The 19,656-nt window shown below is 51.6% G+C and overlaps 1 protein-coding gene across 5 annotated transcripts in view; it reads right to left on the reverse strand.

Moving 5' to 3' along the window:
* Positions 1-19,656, reverse strand: part of Afap1l2 (actin filament associated protein 1 like 2) — a 106,906-nt gene that overhangs the window by 9,750 nt on the left and 77,500 nt on the right. For 3 of the 5 annotated variants that reach the window (XM_076563369.1, XM_015997161.3, XM_076563370.1), the window contains 7 exons: positions 17,047-17,137; positions 9,084-9,289; positions 7,392-7,571; positions 5,386-5,475; positions 3,694-3,778; positions 3,118-3,222; positions 705-916 (listed from right to left, as the gene is read on the reverse strand). In XM_076563369.1, coding sequence (XP_076419484.1) covers positions 705-916; positions 3,118-3,222; positions 3,694-3,778; positions 5,386-5,475; positions 7,392-7,571; positions 9,084-9,289; positions 17,047-17,137 — 969 coding nt within the window. Of the gene's footprint in view, positions 1-704; positions 917-3,117; positions 3,223-3,663; positions 3,779-5,385; positions 5,476-7,391; positions 7,572-9,083; positions 9,290-17,046; positions 17,138-19,656 lie in introns of all 5 variants that reach the window. The other 2 variants (XM_076563371.1, XM_076563368.1) reach the window with 1 other exon arrangement.

The following is a 19,656-nucleotide window of genomic DNA, read 5'->3' on the forward strand; positions in this document are numbered from 1 at the left end:
CACTACCAAACTAGAAAATAAGTTCTGAGGGCCGAGGGCCGAGACCAGTTTTCTCTGTCATCCAATGAGTGGCTGTGGGCTGGTGGGCAAATGAGCATGTCTCCATGCAGTCATTGTTGGTATAGACGATCCAGCCACCAGAGGGCAGCATTGAAGCAGACTTTGGAAGACCACGGGCTCAAGGGCTCCGTGGACAAGTGCTTACTTGTGTGCAAGGAACTGGTCCCGCCTGTGGGGCTCCTAGCAAGCTTGCATGATGTCATCTTTTGTTTTTGTAACTGTAACAGTGCATGAAACCAAGGCAGGGAGAGGCCAGAATACAACTGTATCACAGAGCAAGTCGGATCCCAGATAAATCCTCACAGCCCTCATTTTTGTGGACTGGGCCCCTGGGTTCTCCTGGCTGGTGGCATACAAAGTAAATAGCATTCCTTTGAGTTTCAGAGGCCTCTCTGGCAACTGTGGGTACTGAAAGTACTCCCCGGCTGCCCTAAGTGCAGAAAGCTGCCCATGGTCCCGCCACTGTAACAAAGTCACCCACCCAGAGGTCTGAATAGGAATGGACATTTTAAAAAATGCAAACAATTGCAGATAGTGGAGGTAAACATAACATGAAGCCACACTGATTCTGTCTCGGTGGGATCATGGTCCTCAGTATTCCAGTCGACAGCTGAGACTGCCCGCCTGTCCCACAGCCAGTGTACCTCAAGCTTGGCCAGCTCCTCGCCATTGTGGAGGATGCGGAAGGAATACAGGTGGTCCGGGCTGGGGTCTGGAACTACTTCACAGCCCAGCAAGCTGAGGGGCTGCTGGGCCGCCTTGTTCCGGTTCCGGTCCTGGTAGAAGTGCAGGTGGCTGTCTCTAACGAAACACCAACGTGACTTCCACTGGCTGTTCACCAGCACATTCAGGTAGCCTGCAGAAGGACGTGCAGACAGGAGGAAGAGGCCATTGGTGGGGATGCATCTAAAGGGGACACTTCAACAGGGATGTGGCTGCAGGGGACCTAGAAAACCAGTGTCTAGGGAAGGTACCATCATCGGGCCTCTTTGAGGACCACCTGTTTTAGAACCTGTGGCATCATCATTGAAGCTGTGAGTCTCAGAGCATGTTATTTTCTTCCTTTGGGCAAATAGGCCTGCCGAGGTAGGGCAGTACAGCTTTCCTGGTTCTTGGCAAAATTATGACCAGAGGAATGTGGAATTTGTCCTTCATTATAGGACTGGGGAGTCGATGCAGAGGATGCAGGCTCCCTGACCAGACCTCGTCTCCAGGCCTCCCTGTGTTCCAACAGGAACCTTCCTTCCAGTACTCAGGCCAAATCTCCTGGCCGCAGAGTCTGCTGCTGCCTCTGAAGCCTCGGGTCCCTCAGCTCCCTGATACATTGTCCAGACTCCACCCACAGTGCCCAACCCTCCTCTTTTCTCCTGAGCAGGTGTGCCATGCCCTCTCTAGCCCTGACTCAGTCTACCTTCAGTTAGAAAGTCTAGGGCCCAGTGCAGCAAACTCTGCTGACCTCCTCCACTGGACACACCTGCCTCCGTAGGAACTGCACCAGCTCCTCTGCCGAACCCAAGTCTGCAGCCTTGAGCCTTCTGACCAGGGACCCCGCTCCCCTGTAGCGCACAGAAGCTACCAGAAGCAGGGTGCACCCAGGATGCCTGCACGGATGTGTTCAGCTTCTCAAGGGGAGAGCAGCCCCCCCCCCCATGAAGGTTAATGAGCCGCCATCACACACCGATGCACCCTTGTCCTCGAGGCAACAACGATGAGGAGAACCTGGCTTCTAGGCCTTCCCCACACCCGTGTGTGACAGGTTGTCTTCTCTCCAAGCCTCACCTCAAATACACAGTCTTATGAAATAGGTCTTCTCCATTCTAAGTGACTGGCAGCTGCTCTGGGCCCTAGCCAGGTGAGCAGGAGGAGCTGAGGGTAGACAGCCACCCTCCAGCCCCACCCCCAGTTGGTCACACGGTGGGTAGCGGGGGTCATGTGTATCTCTATACCACAATATGGAAGACAGACTAGAACCTGAGCTCTAAGCTGATGCTACTGCGGCCATTGTGGCCCTCTAAACAGTAAGAAATTTAGGTCAAGTGTATGAAGGGTGAGTCCCCGAGCCCCTGGTCCTCACCACCATGTCCCCAGCCAGAGGGAGAAGAGTACGTGTGAACGAAACAGTTCCAGAGATGATCTGGTCACATGGCGGACAGTGACACACTGGGACCAGGCTCCCAGGCTGTGCACTGTCTCCAAGGCTGCAGTGACAGGACCAGGCTTCTCCCCAACCTGGGAAGCAGGATGCTCCAGAGGGAAAGCCTTGTCTTCCACCCAGCTGGCCTCCAGGCCTCAAGCAACAAGAGAAGTGGGGTCTCACGAAAGAGCCCAGGAGTGGGACAGAGAAAAAGACCCAGAGGTGAGCAGTAATGGCCTCCAAGCCCCAGAGGGGGCTGCAGCCAGAAGCCCCAGGCTGGGAATTCAGATATTCCACACCAGGATAAATTTTAGGCCTGGCCTGTCTCCCTTTTAACCTCAGTTTCTTCAATTATGAGTGAGAGCAGGAGAGATAACCCGTGAGAACCTACCAGATCCCACACCTGCCCTCTGAACCTGCCACTTGGCTTCCCCAGCAAGTCTCACCTGTCCCTACCTCAGATGGTCGTCTCCAGTTCTCAGGCAGGTAAACCTGCTTAGCTCCCACCTCCCTCCAAGGTCAGGTCCATGAAGCCATCTCTGGTCCCAGGGCAAGAAAGGTTCTTCATGCCCCAAATCCTGACTATGAAGATGGTCCCATGTGTATTCAGGTGAAGGACTGCGCCTTCCACCCACCTGCTCTGACACTGCCTGCCGTACCCACACCACAGAGCAAAAAAAAATGTGTGCTTAAGAGAACACCGAGATGGTACCAACCACTTACGCTTCACTTCCTCAAGGGACCCAACACTGTAGCAGGACAGAACCTGGTAAAGCATAAGGAACAACCCAGGGCAGACAAACCCAAGCCCCAGCTTTGTGTGCTCTCCAGCATCCTCGGCCTTCTCAGCGTGGGTTCACCTTCTAAGACAGGTGCTACACAGTGAAGAAGCCCAGGGCCCTGGTGGTCGCCGCGGGTCTTACTAGATGTCTCAAGGGGTCTTTCTGGGGGCTCCAGTGAGGTAGATTTCTTCCTGCCCAGGTTCATTAGGTTGCTCAGTTTGAGGCCGGTAGAACATTTCTTCTTGACTGTTAAGATGAGAGACAAAGCTATCAGTGCTGGACACAGCCTGCCCACATGCAAACCCATCCCCACTCCCTGCTCATCCCTCCCAGCCTACACACACTCGTGTGCACACACATGCACATATACATCTTCCCCACACGAGGATCAGCAGACCAAGTCAGCTATTCCCAAAGTCATGCACTCAAGGAGATACACAGGCATCTCAGTGTAGATGAACACTGGGAATCTTTATAGATGGTGTGGCCTCAAAGAGATTTGAAACAGGACCGGAAAAGAAGAGCTGGAAGGATGTCTCTCCCCCAGCCTGTGGCAAAACTTAACTTTGGTTTGGTCCTCTCTCCATTTGTTCTGTTGGGGGCTATGTTAGAATCAGCTACCCTCCAAACAATTAGGGTGGAGCCAGACAGCCAGGTCTCAAACCCTGACTACTGTGGTCCTCTCACCCAGGAGGTAGAGGGCCATAGCCTGGTTACCGTCTTTGGTCTCTGGGACCTCAGGGTGGCTATCAGTGGAGCTCCCATATTCCGAAGCTGACACATACTTCTCAGCTATATCTGGCTGTGGACAACAAAGAGACAGACAGGAATCACTTCTAGGAATAGGTACCCTGAGAACTAAAATTTAAAGGGAATTATGGCTCTTGTGAGTATGCTAGAGATCACCCAACCAAACTTCTACCAGCCAGTATTGAGGTCACTGGTAGGACACTGGCCCAGCTTCCTTTGGGGGCTCTCTAGGGCACCTACCATCACCCTCCTTCCTAAGATCCACATTCCACCATCCTCAGAGTACCTCCCCTGCCACCCTGTTTGCAAGCGCTCCAAATGGCTGTTGGACCTGATATGACAGTGGCCCATGGCCAGTGGGAAACTGCACCTTCAGGGAGGACCCTCGTCCTCACCCAGTGGGAAGGAGGCCTGCAGGGAGGACCCTCGTCCTCACCCAGGGGGGAGGGAGCCTGCAGGGAGGACCCTTGTCCTCACCCAGTGGGAAGGGAGCCTTCAGGGAGGACCCTTGTCCTCACCCAGTGGGAAGGGAGCCTGCAGGGAGGACCCTCGTCCTCACCCAGTGGGAAGGGAGCCCAGACTCATTCCTGTTGGCAGCCAAACAAGGAGTGAGACCCTAAAGACGCCTCTTGCTGAGCTGGAAGGGCTTTCCATGTGGCCTTCAGCCTTCCAGAGAATAAAGGGTCTCCCTCCTCTTCCTCCTTCTCCTCGCTTAAGCACTCCATGTGCCTTTCTGCTCTGTCAGTGCTAGGGACTCAAGCTGAGACAGCCATGCCCTTGTGACTGCTGTGTGCTTCCTGCCTGTTGATACTTGGGACTAGGAAGGGTGACCTGCAGGTGACACACTTAGTCCAACTTCCTTGATCCTTAAAACCAAAGCTCCCCAGAGCACTGTGCAAGGCAGCCCTGGAGCCGCTGGCTGGAGCCGCAATGGGATGGCTCCACCTGGAGGCTGGGGACTAAGGGTGGGGTTGGGGGAGAGCCTCAGCCTTGCAAAATAAATCTCCAGTTTAAGAATACAGAGTGATTTGCAACAACCAAGTTGCAAGATCGGTGTAGACTCCATCAACAGATGATAAAAGAAAATGCATCCTATAAATACAATGGAGTTTTATTCAACCGCGAAAAAGAATGAAATCACATCACTTACAGAAAGAAAAATGAATACAACTGGAGATTGTCACATGGAAGAAAATAGGTCAGACTCAAAAAGACAAATGCTGCATGGGCCACTCAGTTCTATACAGATACATAAAATAATTTATATATGATATACAAATGGCATCGGTACTGTGGGGGGAGGGGAGCCAGGGGCACCAGCGGATGGAGATCTGTGACACACTTGTGTGAAAATGTCCTTTGAAACCCATCACTGTGTGCAATGAACTTAGCCCACTAATGTTTTATATAAAAAAGGAACACAGGGCAAAGTGATTTTTGTTTCAATAATGTTTCCTCCTTAAGCAAGACAAGGTCTATAAGAGTTTCATCCATTTTCCTGCCAAGCTCACTTCCTGCTCTTATCCAACAAGCATTGTGTGTTTCTTATTAATTGGGCTGCGATACAAGAGCGAAGAACGAGACTTTGGATTTGACACCCTGGATTTTCACTAAGAAGACAGAGAACTGGACCTCCCCCTGGGCAGGGTGGAGCCTTACTTTCTGACAGTTCAAGCGCTGGACATCTGGTGTGTACTGGTTTCCCTCTGAGGCTCCTTCGTAAGGCAGGCCACTCACCTCCTGGATGACCTGGGTTGAAGAAGCACTGTGAACAGAGGCCACCATCCTTGCATGGCCCTGCTGCCCGCCCTCGTGGCAGGGAACACAGACCCTCCAAGAACAGATGCACCTGTGCCCCGTCACAGCCCACAAGTGTTCCGGGGACACAGCTGCCCACTCACACACTCCCTGTAGGAACCCCTAATCTGGGGGTGTGCCGGGGGCCTCTGCATCCCTGGACACCATGAGCCCCCTTTCTGCCACCGTGAGGGCTGGGTTCTGTCTTGCTGTGAGTGCCATGAATGGTGAGAGTACACTTGCTGATGCTTCCCTGACTTTCCAGGACTGTGGTCTCCACACCATGTGGAAGCAGGCTTGCATACTACTTGAATCTGATGTAAACTCTGCACACTTGCTGTCCAGGGGCCGCCAGTCATAGGCCACCTCACCTCTTCTAGAAAAGACCTGTTTAACTGGTATTTGGTGTCTTGCCTGTGGATACACAGGTCAGAGGTGGCCCTGACCTCACTAATTCCAGAAACCCTTTGGAAGTAGGAAGCGCAGTTTCAAGCGCTCTCCGTTTTTGGTCTCTCCCTACAACCATTTGTAGAAGTGAGTTTGAAATCAGAGGCGGCAAAGGACCACAGGAAGCAAAGCCCTGGGGAAGAGGAGGCAAGGCGTCTCTTCCTTCCCAGCCTGCCCCCAGCTAGGAGCGCAGAACCATGAAGGATAGATACCAACATTTCCTAGGAGGAAGGCGGGGCCTGGAATCAGCTGCCTAGCTATGCGACCCCAGTCTGGTCTCAGTCACTGCATCTATAACATTAGGTACCGTAGCTGTGAGGACTCCGTGTGAGGTACTGAACACAGGACAGGCACCTTCATTCCTGTCCTTATTAGCTTAGAACACATGGAGGTCCTGCCTAGGAGGGAGTTGACCATCCTGCCATGTTGCAGGCATGGGCAGCTTCTCGGAGCCAGGCCACCTCTGCGCCTATCTGCACGGAGGACACAAAGCTGGTGTCTTCTGCACAGTGCTCTTGTCTTTGAAGCTTCCAACAGGAGCTGAGGGGACCAGGGAGAGAGGGTGAGGGTCTGGGGAAGGATAGGCAGGTCTGAGCAGACAGAGGAACAGTCCTGAGAACTGGACATAGGAACAGTGTGCACATGCATATCCCTGTATAAGCATATGCTCATAACTATGTGTACATGTGTGCAGTGTTTGTGTAGGCCAGTGTGCATGTACGCACACGTGTGAGTGAACTTATGAGTATGAGGATGGACAGGACTGACAGAAACCAAAAAGGAGAGCTGGACAAGAGAAAGAAGTTCAATCAGCAACTCAGCCCTGGGTCCCAGGAACACTGCAGACCCAGACCAGCCCCTTGCATTCTCTGGGCCTCAGCTGGCCAAGGGTCCTGTACTTGGTATACACTAGGTCCAGTGCTGAGCATTCTGCCTGTATTAAAAAACCAACTTAAGATCACTTCACAAACACACACACACACACACACACACACACACACACACACACACACACACACACACACACAAAACGCGTGCGCCAGGTTTTACTTTCCAGAGTCAAATAATGGCTCAGGAATGCTCCAGATCCTACAAACTGCACATCTGTCTGTATAGTGGGCCCTCTGTTCTACATGACAGTCTATAACCACCTGAAAATTCTTCAGAAGGGACTGAAGTACCTGTCAGTCCCTCCTAGGATACTGGCTTGGCCAGACATCTCAAAACATTTAGTGGTTTCACAAAAACAGCTTGTCAACTGGGCTGTGCTGGCACATGGCTTTAATTCCAGCACTCTGGAAGGTAGAGGCAGGTGGAACTCTGTGAGTTCGAGACCAACCTGGTCTACAGAGCGAGTTCTAGGACAGCCAAGGCAACAAAACAAAACAAAACCATCTGGAGGTCTGGTGCCCTCCGCTTACCCGAAGCCACTGCTCAGCTTGGTCCTTGCTTTGCAGCCCCAGCACAATCACGTCGGCGTTCATCGGCGTGATCTTCAGCTTGTGCTCTTTCTTCCGCACCTGTTTCTCCTTGTGCACAACGCTGCTGCCCAGCAAGTTCACATCCAGCTGAGGGCTGTGATCTTTGGATGATTTGTAACACTGGAAGAAAATAAAAGAGGCTGCTTTGCTGGGGTAGAGGGGTGGATTCTGCAAAGGAGGGGCCCCTGAACACTGAACTGCCCCCCTCGCCTACATGAGCCTGACCATATCCCCAAGCCATAGGGCTGGATACCCTAAGGCAGGCCTTAACCTTCATCAGATTCCTCTCTCTCTCTTCTTCAAGCCTCCTTCTCCCCGACTTTGACTAGGGATGGTCCAGGACCTGAATCACCCAAATAGTTCTACATTGCTCTGGCCTTGGAGAAGGGGCTCCTCAAATACAGCACACGCCACTTAGTGATGTGCTGCTCACTGGTGGGTTACAGCGACACACAGTGGCTTCATAAAATCACTTCCCTTAATGACACAGTTGTCCTAGCTTGTGTAAGAACCTGTGGTCCTCACACAGTAATGACATCACCTGAGGACACACTTCTCAGAATGTGTCACCCCACTAAGTGACATAGGACTCTCTGTCCCCTGTAGACAGAACTCACTTCTCCACCGTGGGACAAACTACTCTTTCTCTACCTTTCTGCATGTCTTAGCTTCCCCAGAAAAAGACCCATTGGGCATGAAAATCAAGCTTATGGTCAGATAACGGAACTCAAAGGAAGGGACTATCTATCACCCTTTACCAGAGAAGACATGTTGCCCTTCAGTATCTCACTGTAAAATGAAGGTCCTCACAGGATAGCTAGCAAGACCACTCCAAAAAACATCTGGAGTGAGATGGACAGATTGTGACCAGAGGGAAGGTGTTCATAAAGACCTCATAAAACTTTAGGTCAGGACACAAAGCTGTCAATTTTGTTCTGTTTTTGAGGTAAAGTCCTGCTATGATGCCCAGGCTGGCCTTGAGTTCTGAAACTCAAATAATCTTGCCCTATACTCCGGGGCAGCTGACCAACCACACCTAATTCAAAGCCGTGAATTTTTTATTTAAAATATCAGGAAATGGAACTATTGTCAGAGTCGAGTCTCTGGTTCCTCTGTGGGTTTTGACTTAGAATAGGTGGCGCTAAATTTTGTAGTTCTTGGGAGGATTCCAACAGTCCTCAGGTTGCTCAGACCAAAACAGTAGCCAGAACTGGAGCTGGAGCTGGGCTGAGGGAGCCGCTGGGTTGGCACACCATCATATTAGAAGGACCAAGGGACAGAAAAAAAGAAGAAAGGGGACCACTGTGGTGACAGATGTCTGTAATATAAAAGAATAATGAGTTCAAGGCCTGCCTGGGTTACATGGTGAGACCCTGCCTCAACCCCCCTCCTAAAAATAAGCTGCAAAGGAGAGGATGAGCAACTTTCCTACTTCAACAGCTTAATCTAAAACTACTAGATCTTCCTGATGCAGACAAAATGCATCCGTCTGCACCTGCAGAACTCTGCACACTGTCTTAAGTTAGGGAAAGGTTACACCTCCTGATGTCAAAGTCTCTATCCCAATGTCATATCAGGGAGCATCCCCTCTCCCACCTCTCCCCGGCCCCAGTAGAGAAGATGAGGACTCACCAAGAGCCTGGTGTCCCTGATCACACAGAGCTGCTTGGCCCACTGGCCCAGCCACTTCTTGCGCCACAGGAAGGCACAGATGCGGGCGTCGCGCATCAGCTCGATGCTGGCCTCGGGCGAAGGCCACTGGTACGGGGCTGCCTTGCCTTTACTGTTCTCCTCTTCATCATAGGACTCGTAGGAGCTGCTCACAGCCTCTCCATCCTCTGCAAGGAAGACCCACTCATCAGTCAGGGCCCAGCTGGGCAAGAGAATCCACACATAAGCAACACTTCAGAGGGTAGCAGGCAGGAGCAGCTGGAGACCCCAGGCTGCCACCCACCTGGCCCTCCCATCCTTGAAAAACCTCAATGGCTTTCCACCCCCACCCTCTTGAAGAAACTTCTCAGATGCCGACTCAGAACACAGAGCACATTTCCCTGCCCAAACTCTATCTTCATGGATCCATAGACAATCCTGATGAGATAGAGCTGCCCTGCAGATGAGCTGCATGCTTGCCCTATGGGCCTCTGGGGCCAGTGGGGGTTCCAGGTTCCAGGCTGGATCTAGCTCTGCCCCAGGTCTGGGAGGGGCCTGTCTTTTCAGGGGGAAAAAAGAAAAAAGAGGCCACATAAACCATAGCAGGAAATGACTTCTCAGAAGTGGCCCTTTTCCTTGTTTAGGGTGCAGTGGCGCACACCTTTAATCTCAGCACTGGGGAAGCAGAGGCAGGTGGATCTCTGTGAGTTCCAGGCCATCTTGATCTACACAGTAAGACCTTATCTCCAAAGGAAAAACAACAATAACAAGAACAATGGGATGAGGCCTGATCAGAGCCCTTAACAAATCTGCCAGTTCCCCAGGCCACGCCCCCTCTTCTCCTTGGAAGAGCCCCCAGCTCCTTACCTGGGCTCTGTCTTACAGCTTTTCCCACTGCTGGCCAGGGGCCTCTTTAGGCTCTACCTTAAAGAATCCTTCAGCACAGCACAGTACAGACTGCACGATTTGGTGCACACTTCACCTTCTTCCAAGTCTAGTTCATATCCCTACTGTCCTGCAAGCATGGTTCTCTTCTCCAGCCTCATCGCTGTGTTTGAGGCCAGTGAAACCATGTGGAATAATCAGTCTACCTCCTACCCATGCATCCATCCATGCGTGCGTGCATCCATGCGTGCATGCATCCATGCGTGCATCTATCCATGCATTAATATATCCAACCATCCATGCATCCATCATTCCATGCATCCACCTGCCCATCTATATATCAATACATTCATCTAGCCATCCTTTAAAAAGTATTATGGGAAAGAAAAGGGGACTCTGGATTCCTGTGACAACCCCTAACCAGTGATCTTGATACTCTGCCTGAATCCCCAACGGACAAGGAGCTCAATATTCTCCCATCGCTAGACACTCCCCTCTACTCAGAAAAGCAGCCCCAACTGCTGCTTCCCTGTGCCCTCCACACAGCAGTTCCTGGTCTGTCCCCGAGGCAGACTGAATAACAACTCCTGCATCCCGTGACTCATTTCAGAAGGCAAGCTGGGGGTCCCTGTTTTATCTTTTTAGCTGGGTTCCTGTATAGTAGTTAAACAGAGTTAGAATTGAATTAGAATATAGGAAAGAGGGACAGGGCTACTGTGTGGTTATTCTAGTCACGGTGCCAAAGAAACATATTTACTTTGTTTCAATATTTCTAAAAATAACACTTTAAATATTTTCATACCGGTTTTCTTTGAAAGCAGTATGGTACTGCTCATCTTCTTGGCTTACCAAATACATATAAAACAAAAGGATACCAAGTTCATAATTCATACCTGGTATATCCATTAAATGTTCAAAGATGGAAAATCAAGACACTTCCCAGAGGGGGACCCTAAGCTCTTGTGTTTCTGTGGTACTGTAAGCTCACACCAGCCTCTCAGAAAGTAGCCTGGCCACCTGTTGTTTCAAGAGCCATAAAATGTGCATACTTTCTGATCCAGTAATCCCAGTCCTGAGAGTTTATCCTGGGAGACTAACTTTCAAAAAAAGAAGAGGAGGAGCCAGCAAGATGGCTTACTGGGCAAGGGTGCTTGAGGCCAAGGCTGACATCTGACCTCTGGCATGTGCTGTAGTATGTGCATGCCCCCCACCTCCTACACTTCACTCTCAAATAAATAAATGTAAACATTAAAAGAAGAGGAAGACTGAGATTGAGCTCTTGCCTAACCTGCACAAGACCCTCAGCTAGATCCCAGCACCAAAATAAATAAGTAACTAGAGAAGAAGGAACATTGCGTGCATTAACATAGCGAGCAGCAGAGGGCTGCCTAAGTCAGTATGATTTCATCTACTTGGCAGCATTCATGGACCCACAATCAATGAAAGCCCTGAAAACGAGTCTGCAACTCAGTGAACTCCCTAAGAGGGCAGGCAGGAGGCAGAAGTGCAGGTATGCATGCAGATAGACTACCAGGCAACAGAGAACTCGGGGGAGTTGATTTGAGAGGGAGATGGTGGCCAGGGTGCTTAGGGTAAGTTGCCTGAGTTGTCAGTACCATAGCACCTGTAAAAAGGGGAGGAGAACCACCCAGGTCACTGTGGTTCTTCCTTCCAGAACAAGAACCAGCCAAGAGAGGCTGCAAAGCTAAGTGTGAATGCGCTGGCTCTGTCCCCAGCGCCCAGTGTGGGCATCTGAGATGGTGCTGCATGCTTTGTGGGGAGTTCTGATGGTTTGCGGTCCCCAGAAGCTAGCTAAGACACGACAGGTAATCCTAGTATCAGGCCTAGCTTGGGAATTGTGAGGGCAAATGTATTACTATTGTGTTTATCCTAAGGAAGGACAATAGGCCCTCATTCATGTTGAATTTTCTTAAAACAGATCTCTGGCAGGTTGGAGACTTGGCTCAGCGGTTAAGAACACTGACTGCTCTTCCAGAGGACCCAAGTTCAATTCCCTGCACCCACAAGGCAGCTCACAACTGTCTGTAACTACAGTTCCAGGGGACTGGATACCCTTACCCAGACAAAAACACCAATACACATAAAAATAAATATTAAAAAAGCAAACAAATAAACCCCTGGCTTGCAGGAATGTGGAGTAAGGAGGAATGAAAGGCAGCAGATAACCCTGACCAGGATGCATCTCTCTGTCTTGTGAGAGTCCTCAGGAGCCAAGGACCAATCACCATGAAAGCTACAAGTCTTGTATCCATATTTCCTGGTTCCACAGGTGCAGCTTTAATGGAAGGCAGAGTGTCCCACAGGCAGGGCTTCATGGAAGGCAGAGTGTCAACACAGTGATACCCTCATTGGGCAGGAAAAGTGTATGACTATGTACATGCAGGATCCCGCCATGGGGACAGGAAGAAGGCAGTGGCCTTCCGGGGCATGCACTCATTTCAGAGAAGGTTACAAGCAAGAAACTGTTGGCATTCCAACTCTGAGGACAAGCAGTACCCAAGGTGATGGTGGCATAAATGACTCCTTCAGGCAACGGTGCCCATTTGGGGACTCCAGTGGGGAGATATGCTCCATAGTGACCTGCATGATTGATGTTCAACAGCATAGACGGAGAAGAGAGAGGGGGAGGAGGGAGGGGAGGAGGAGGGAGGAGAGGGAGAGAGGATAAAGAGAGAGGCCCCGTCAAGCACAGAGACGCAGATGTGGCATGTGGCTGTCTAGCATTAGTTCCCAACCTGTGACTTAAACCTTTTCACAGGGATTGCATAAGACCATCTGCATATCAGACATTTACATTACGATTCATAACAGTAGCAAAACTGCAGTTATGAAGCAGCAACGAAAACAATTTTATGGTTGAGGGTCACCACAACATGAGGAACTGTATTAGAAGGTTGCAGTGTCAGGAAGGCAGAGACCCACTGCACCAGGGGTTACTCACTGCTGTCCGCTCTGAGGTGTGGACTCATCCGGGGAGGCAAAGGATGTCATTTACTGGCTTTGTTCCCATCTAGAGGTGGCCACTAGTCCGCACCAGTGACATGTGGACATATCCCATGTCTGGGTAGTACTTTTAAGACACAGACAGGTATGGTGGTATTGTGTTCCCCAAAATATTGTGCACGCTAATAAACTTATCTGGTGTCAGAGAACAGCCACAATATTAAACATAGAGGATAAGCAGTGGTAGCACACGCTTTTAATCCTAGCATTCCAGAGGCAGAAATCCCTCTGGATCTCTGTGAGTTCAAGGCCACATTGGAAACAGCCAAGCATGGTGACACATGCCTTTAATCCTAAGAAGTGAGCCTTTAATCCCAGGGAGTGATGGTAGAAGGCAGAAAGGTATATAAGGTGTGAAGACCAGAAACTAGAAGCATTTGGCTGGTTAAGCTTTCAGGCTTTTGAGCAGCAGTTCAGCTGAGATTCATTCTGGATGAGGACTCAGAGGCTTCCAGTCTGAGGAAACAGGACCAGCTAAGGAACTAGCAAGGTGAGGTTGGCTGTGGCTTGTTCTCCTTCTCTGATCTTCCAGCATTCACCCCAATACCTGGCTCCAGGTTTGATTTTATTAATAAGACTCTTTGAGATTCATGCTACAGACAGGCATTTCCCACTTTCTCTTTACAGAGGATGCTCTGGCCCTGGAGGGTGACTGAGCCAAACATGAGAGGCACCTGAGTACCCAAATTACACAGAAATGTCACACCGCTCAGAGTAGAAACCAATGCCAGGGAGTTACAAATTATAGCAACTGGTATTTCCCCGGCTCGGCACATCAGCATGAAGACTGTGATATCTCGGGCAGAGATGGCCCTTAGTGTCTCAAGTACAAGCCCTCAGAGCACTGTTAGCACTTGCTCAGAGAGCAGATCCTGGCTCAGTGGAACAGAGTTGGGACGCTGGTGATAAGGCAGGACAGGAGTCCCAACACCTGGCCTTGTCAGGGAAGCCAGTACAGTCCTGTTGGCCAACCAGCTAGAGAAACACCTCTGCTTAGCGCTCCTTCCTGTTTGCTGCGACCAGGTCACCCTGCTCGAACAGACATGGGGACAGCAGGCAGGAAGTGAGGGCTGTCCTGGCTTGCCACATAGGTAAAGTTCTCTGTCACAAGGATGTCCAACTCCCCATACTGGCCCCAGAGCTCTTGTCCCCAGGTGGTAGGAGAGACAGGCAATCTTCCCACCACCTGCTTTCCTGGTTCATTTCACCTGGAAAGTTCAAGCTGACAGAGAGAAGCCCCAGGCCAGGTGGTGGCCAGCAGGGATGTACGGTGTGAGGCAGACAGCAGCAGGCGGGGTGTTTGTGACCACTCGTTTGTGTGGAGGTGAAGTGTCTGCTCCTGTGTGTTTAGAAGACAGGTCCTGGCTGGCAGGGGCCACACCCAAGAGAGGAGATGGCTCAGGATACTGGAGGTGCTCCCTGGGTGAGTCACTGTTTCTGCCTTCAGGGTGCACCCAGACAGCATCGCCACACCCTTGGCTGCTTGGGTCTGACATCACAGCCTGGCTGTGACTCGCCAGGACCTCACTGGCTCAGTGGGCTGAGGTGAAGCTCATCTGCCCACAATGCCAACCACTTATCATATCCCCAGTCCCAGCAAGCCCTCACCTCCCACACAGTTCCTGGGACTGGGGGCCACAGGTGAGTGAGCAGAGAGAGAAAAGGCCAAGTGTTCTGGGTCCTATCTCATTTTGGTCCTTTTGTTGAAGAAATGTACAAGGCTCTACTTCACCTAGGCTCATTCCCATTCACCTTTGACCTTTGCAAAGTGCTGTTAAGACTACAAAACACTGTCACGGAGGAAGGAGGAAGGAGGACTTGAGAAGATGCTGATCTTGATGTTCTGTCCCTAGAGGCCACTTGTCAAAGACTTGTCCCCAGTGTGGTGTTGCTGAGAGACACTCTGCAGAGTCTTTGAGGGTGGAGAGGTGGCTCAGCAGTTAGGTGCATTTGTCTTCACAGAGGGCCCAGGTTTGGTTCTAGTCACCCACATGGCTCCTCACAATCACTTAAACTCCAGTTCAGAGGATCCGATGCCCTCTGCTGGCCTGCTTGGGCACTGGGCACAAACATGGTATATGTGTGTGTGTACACAAAGGCTTGAATAGAGGAGCAGAAGCTCCTGAGAGGTCCTAACTATGGGAGTATCCTCGAAGGGGTCACAGGGCCCCACCTCCCCACCCTGCTTTCGCTTGCTGGCTTTGAGGTGAGCAAGTTGCACACGTCCCCCGCCGCCCACGTCCCCCGCCGCCCACGGCCCCCGCCGCCCACGGCCCCCCGCTGCCCACGGCCCCCACCGCTGTCCCCCGCTGCCCACGTCCCCCGCTGCCCACGTCCCCCGCCGCCCACGTCCCCGGACGCCCACGTCCCCCACCACACACGTCCCCCGCCGCCCACGTCCCCCGCCACACACGTCCCCCGCCGCCCACGTCCCCCGCCGCCCACGTCCCCCGCCTCACACGTGGTCCCCCGACGCACACGTCCCCCACCGCTGTCCCCTGACAGGTCTAAAGCAGCCGAGAGCAGTGTGTCCGCCCCATCTTGAAGCAGAGTCTCCCAACCTTCTCCCCTTTCAGGTGAATTCTCTCAGGTCTCATGATAGCGATGAAAAGGACAACCGCAAGCTGAGGAGCCTGGCCAAGAAGAGCAGGACTCTAGCATCCAGCTCAGCCTGCACAGCAGTGTCCAGATCCTAAGTTAGGCGGGTCATGAACTGACCTGAAAGAAGAGCTTGCTGTCCCACTCAAGGAGAGCGAAGTCCCCACCATGGCCAGCAGCCCCTCACAGGCCCCTCCTCACCTGCCCTGCCACAGTGGCTTCCTTGTTCGTCCAACACACCAAGGAATCCCTGACTGGAGGCTTTTCTCTCTGCCCAGAATCCTCTGTGCAGTTACGCGCCTGGTCTGTCCCCCACAGCTCAGACACCCGTCCGAGGTCACAGTGTCGGACTCACTGCGTCTCCTCAGCAGGCAGAGTCACTCTCTCGTTTTTCTGCCCTAACAGCCATCCCCAAACAAGATCTTGTGATGATTTATTGTGTACCCCAATACATTGTGTACTCTAATAAACTTATCTGGGGATCAGAGGGCAGAGCCAGCCACTAGATTAGACATAGAGGCCAGACAGTGGTGGCACACACCCTTAATTCTATCACTGGGGGACTCAGAGATCCTTCTGGATCTCTGTGAGTTCAAGGCCACACTGGGAACAGAGCCAGGCATGGTGGCACATGCCTTTAATCCCAGCACTTGAGATCTCATGCCTTTGCTTGGGAAGCACACATGCCTTTAATCCCAGGAAGTGACATGGCTGGGTGGAGAACAGTATATAAGGCCTGAGGAGACAGGAACTAAGCAGCAGTTCAACTGAGACCCTCAGGGGTGAGGACTCAGAGGCTTTCAATCTGAGGATTAGTGGAAACAGGATTGGCTGAGGAGTTAGCGAGTTGAGGTTGGCTGTGGCTTGTTCTGTTTCTTTGATCCTTCCCATTCATCCCAATATCTGGCTCTGGGTTTTTTGTTGTTGTTTTTTTTTGTTTGTTTGTTTTTATTAATAAGACTGGTTAGCAATTCCTGTTACAAAATCTGAGTTACTTGTGGCCTGTGCTCTCCTTTGAACACACTTGTTCTTGCCCTGCTAGTGGGAGCATAGTAACTGAATCTAGAGAAAGAGCATGAGTGCTTCCCGCAGACTCAGCCTGACCTCCACATCCATCCCTGCCCAGGGCCACAGGCCCCTTGGCCAGCACACCTCTCCTACACCAGGTAGGAGTCTGGAACCCCATAGATACAGGAAGCTGCTCCTGTGAGCATCCCCAGTCTTTCCTCACGGGCAGGTGGGGACTAGACACTTCACACAGACCAAAGACTGAGCGTTGTCTGGCCCGTTCTCAACCGAGGCCATTTCCTGTGTGGTGTCACTTTGTCTGCCTCTGCTAAGAGCCCAAGGTGAGCCTGCCTGTCACCAAATGATGAATCAGCACCAGCCCGTGGGTTATAGCAGTTAGACCCCTCTGGCCCCAGCCCCTGGGACATACCATTGACGGAGGTGTCATATGGCTCAGCCTCTTCGTAGTAGCCCTCAGGAGACTCAATCTTTGGAACCGTGAGCTGCTTCCGCTCTGGAATCTGTAGCACAAACAGACAAAGCCAGCAGCTTCAGATGGGGGCACCCTGGGAGCAACCACGGTGACGCTTTCATGAGGGAAGACGGAAGTAAAATATGCCTGGCTAGACTCTCAGCAAGTTGACCGGGGAGCAGGAACTCTGCCTTGGGGGATGGGATGGCCGCTAAGCCTTGTTTGCCTCCTCTCTAAGGAAGAATCCTAGCCGGGCCATTTTTGGGGTACGCGAGCCGAAGTGTGAGAGGCTTGGGCTGGAAAGATGGCTCGGAGGTTAGGAGTGTTTGCTGCAGAGTCATGGGAAGCAGAGCTGGGGTCCGAGGACCCATATGACAAGGTGGGTGTCCTGCAAATGGCTGCAACTCCAGCTCGAAGAAATCTGACACCTTTTCTGGCCTCTGCATGTGTGCATCCTCTCTCTGTCTGTCTGTCTCTCATACACATACACACACACACACACACACACACACACACACACACACACACACACGGGCCAGGTAATTAAATATGAGAGAATGTCACAGGCCTGGCCCACATGAAACACAAGGAGGTAACTATAATTGTTGAGGGGCCTCTACAACCCCACGGTCTGCAGTCTGTCTGGAAAGGACAATGGGTATGACCAAAGCAGCCACCCCCATGACTATCATGACGTCAGCTGAGGCAGGCCTACATAATCCCGGGTCTAATACCCGTCCCCACCCCACTGTGTTTGGCTTCCGGTGCTAGAGCAGGCATGAGGCAGGCTCTGCCCTACCCTTCTCCTTCCACAGCCACACAGGAAGGAGCAGGGTCATGAGGTCATATCCTAGTGACAGCAGAAACTGTGTCCACTGGCAGAGGTGGCTTCTGAGCAGTGGCCTGCCCCGGGGCTGTCTCCCTGCTGAGGCCTTGCACGCAGTAGGTAGGCACTCAGAAGCTGCCAGAGCTGATCCTTGCCTTGCTGCCAGCACCTGGTAGGAAATCTCTGCTTTGTCATCTGCTCGGCCAGCAGCTTGGGGAAGGGCAGCCTATGAGACCAACTCTGACTCCAAGTGCTGCCTCCCTCGGGGTCTGAGGGACGAGTTCTCTCCCCGACAGTCTTGGGGCTTGAACATCTTAAACTGGCTGCCTCCCTGTGAGGAAGAAGGTCCTGTCTGGACGGACACTCTAGGCACCCAAAATTTGGCCCTGGGTCAGGGAGGGACTTGTCAGAACAAGTGGGAGAACAGAACCTGTCACAGGGTTCGCACTCATCAACACAGGGTCTGTGACTAGGGGAGGCCGGCCATCTTGTTTAGGGGTAGCGCACCAGGCAGGTTTCTTGAGACTCTCCCTAAAGTAAAATCTACTGTAGATGCATCATTAGAGATGGCGTAGGACTGTGTGGTGAACCCCAACAGTGGATATCGGTTTGTCTGGGCTGTAGTACAAAAAGAAGCACACATGTCTGTCACCTGGAGTCACGGAGGATTAAACTGTGCAGGGCAATATTAGGTGTCCAGTAAGTGTTTGTTTTTACTACCCCGCCCCCAAATACAAAAACACCAATGTCCCATGAGACAGTGACATCATCAGAGGTAAAGGACAGAGAGCCTCATATTCCGGGGCCAAGGAGAAAAGACCACTGTGTTAAGGACCATCAATAAAGTGTGAAGATTGACTGTGGCAGAGAGTTTTATATCAACTTGATGGAAACAAACGAGCGTTATCTCAGAGGAGGGAACCTCAATTGAGAAAAGGCCTCCATAAGATCCAGCTGTAGGGTATTTTCTTAATTAGTGATTGATGGGGGAGCCATTGTGGGTGGCTCTGTGTCTGGGCTGGTGGTCCTGGGTTCTGTAAGAAAGCAGGCTGAGCAAGCCATGGGAAGCAAGCCAGTAGTCAGCATCAGATCCTGTGTCCAGGTTCGTGCCCTGTTCAGTGCCTGCCCTGACTCCCTTCAGTGATGTGGAAATGTAAGCCAAATAAACCCTTTCCTCCCTAACTTGCCTTTTGGTTGTGGTGTTTCTTCGCAGTAACAGAACCCTAATGAAGGGAATGGTCATTAACTGAGGATGCAGAAGACATTTGATTTCAATGCTGAAATAATCAGCCATCAGAAAAGACAAGGAAGAATCCCCCCTGAGCTGCAGAATTTACCAAGATCCACATTTCTGCTTGTTCTCCAAAGAGCCAACTAGCACATATTTTAGGGAACGGTTGCCTCTTGGGGACTTTTATCTTAGCTGGATGCAGCCTGGAGAAATCCAGACTGTGCATGCTAAGGAAGTGTAGCCAGTGCGAGAAAATGGTACTAAACAAAGCAGGTAGCTGGTGGGTGGACCAAAGGGCTGAGGTCGTTTGTGTACCAGTCCCTAACGTGGAACATAAGATCCAAAGATGAAGGGTAACCCAGATGACCCGGGGCACCCGTGCATTTTTCCCTGGGGAGCACACTATGGAAAGTTCTGGGGCCACAGTAAGTGGGTAGACCCCTTCCCACACTGACCATGGAAATGCCATTGGGGGTGTCAGCTTTTTCCCCATCAGGAAGCTCCCTTGAGA

This window comes from Peromyscus maniculatus, chromosome 1 (genome assembly GCF_049852395.1).
Source record: "Peromyscus maniculatus bairdii isolate BWxNUB_F1_BW_parent chromosome 1, HU_Pman_BW_mat_3.1, whole genome shotgun sequence".
NCBI classification, from domain to species: domain Eukaryota; kingdom Metazoa; phylum Chordata; class Mammalia; order Rodentia; family Cricetidae; genus Peromyscus; species Peromyscus maniculatus.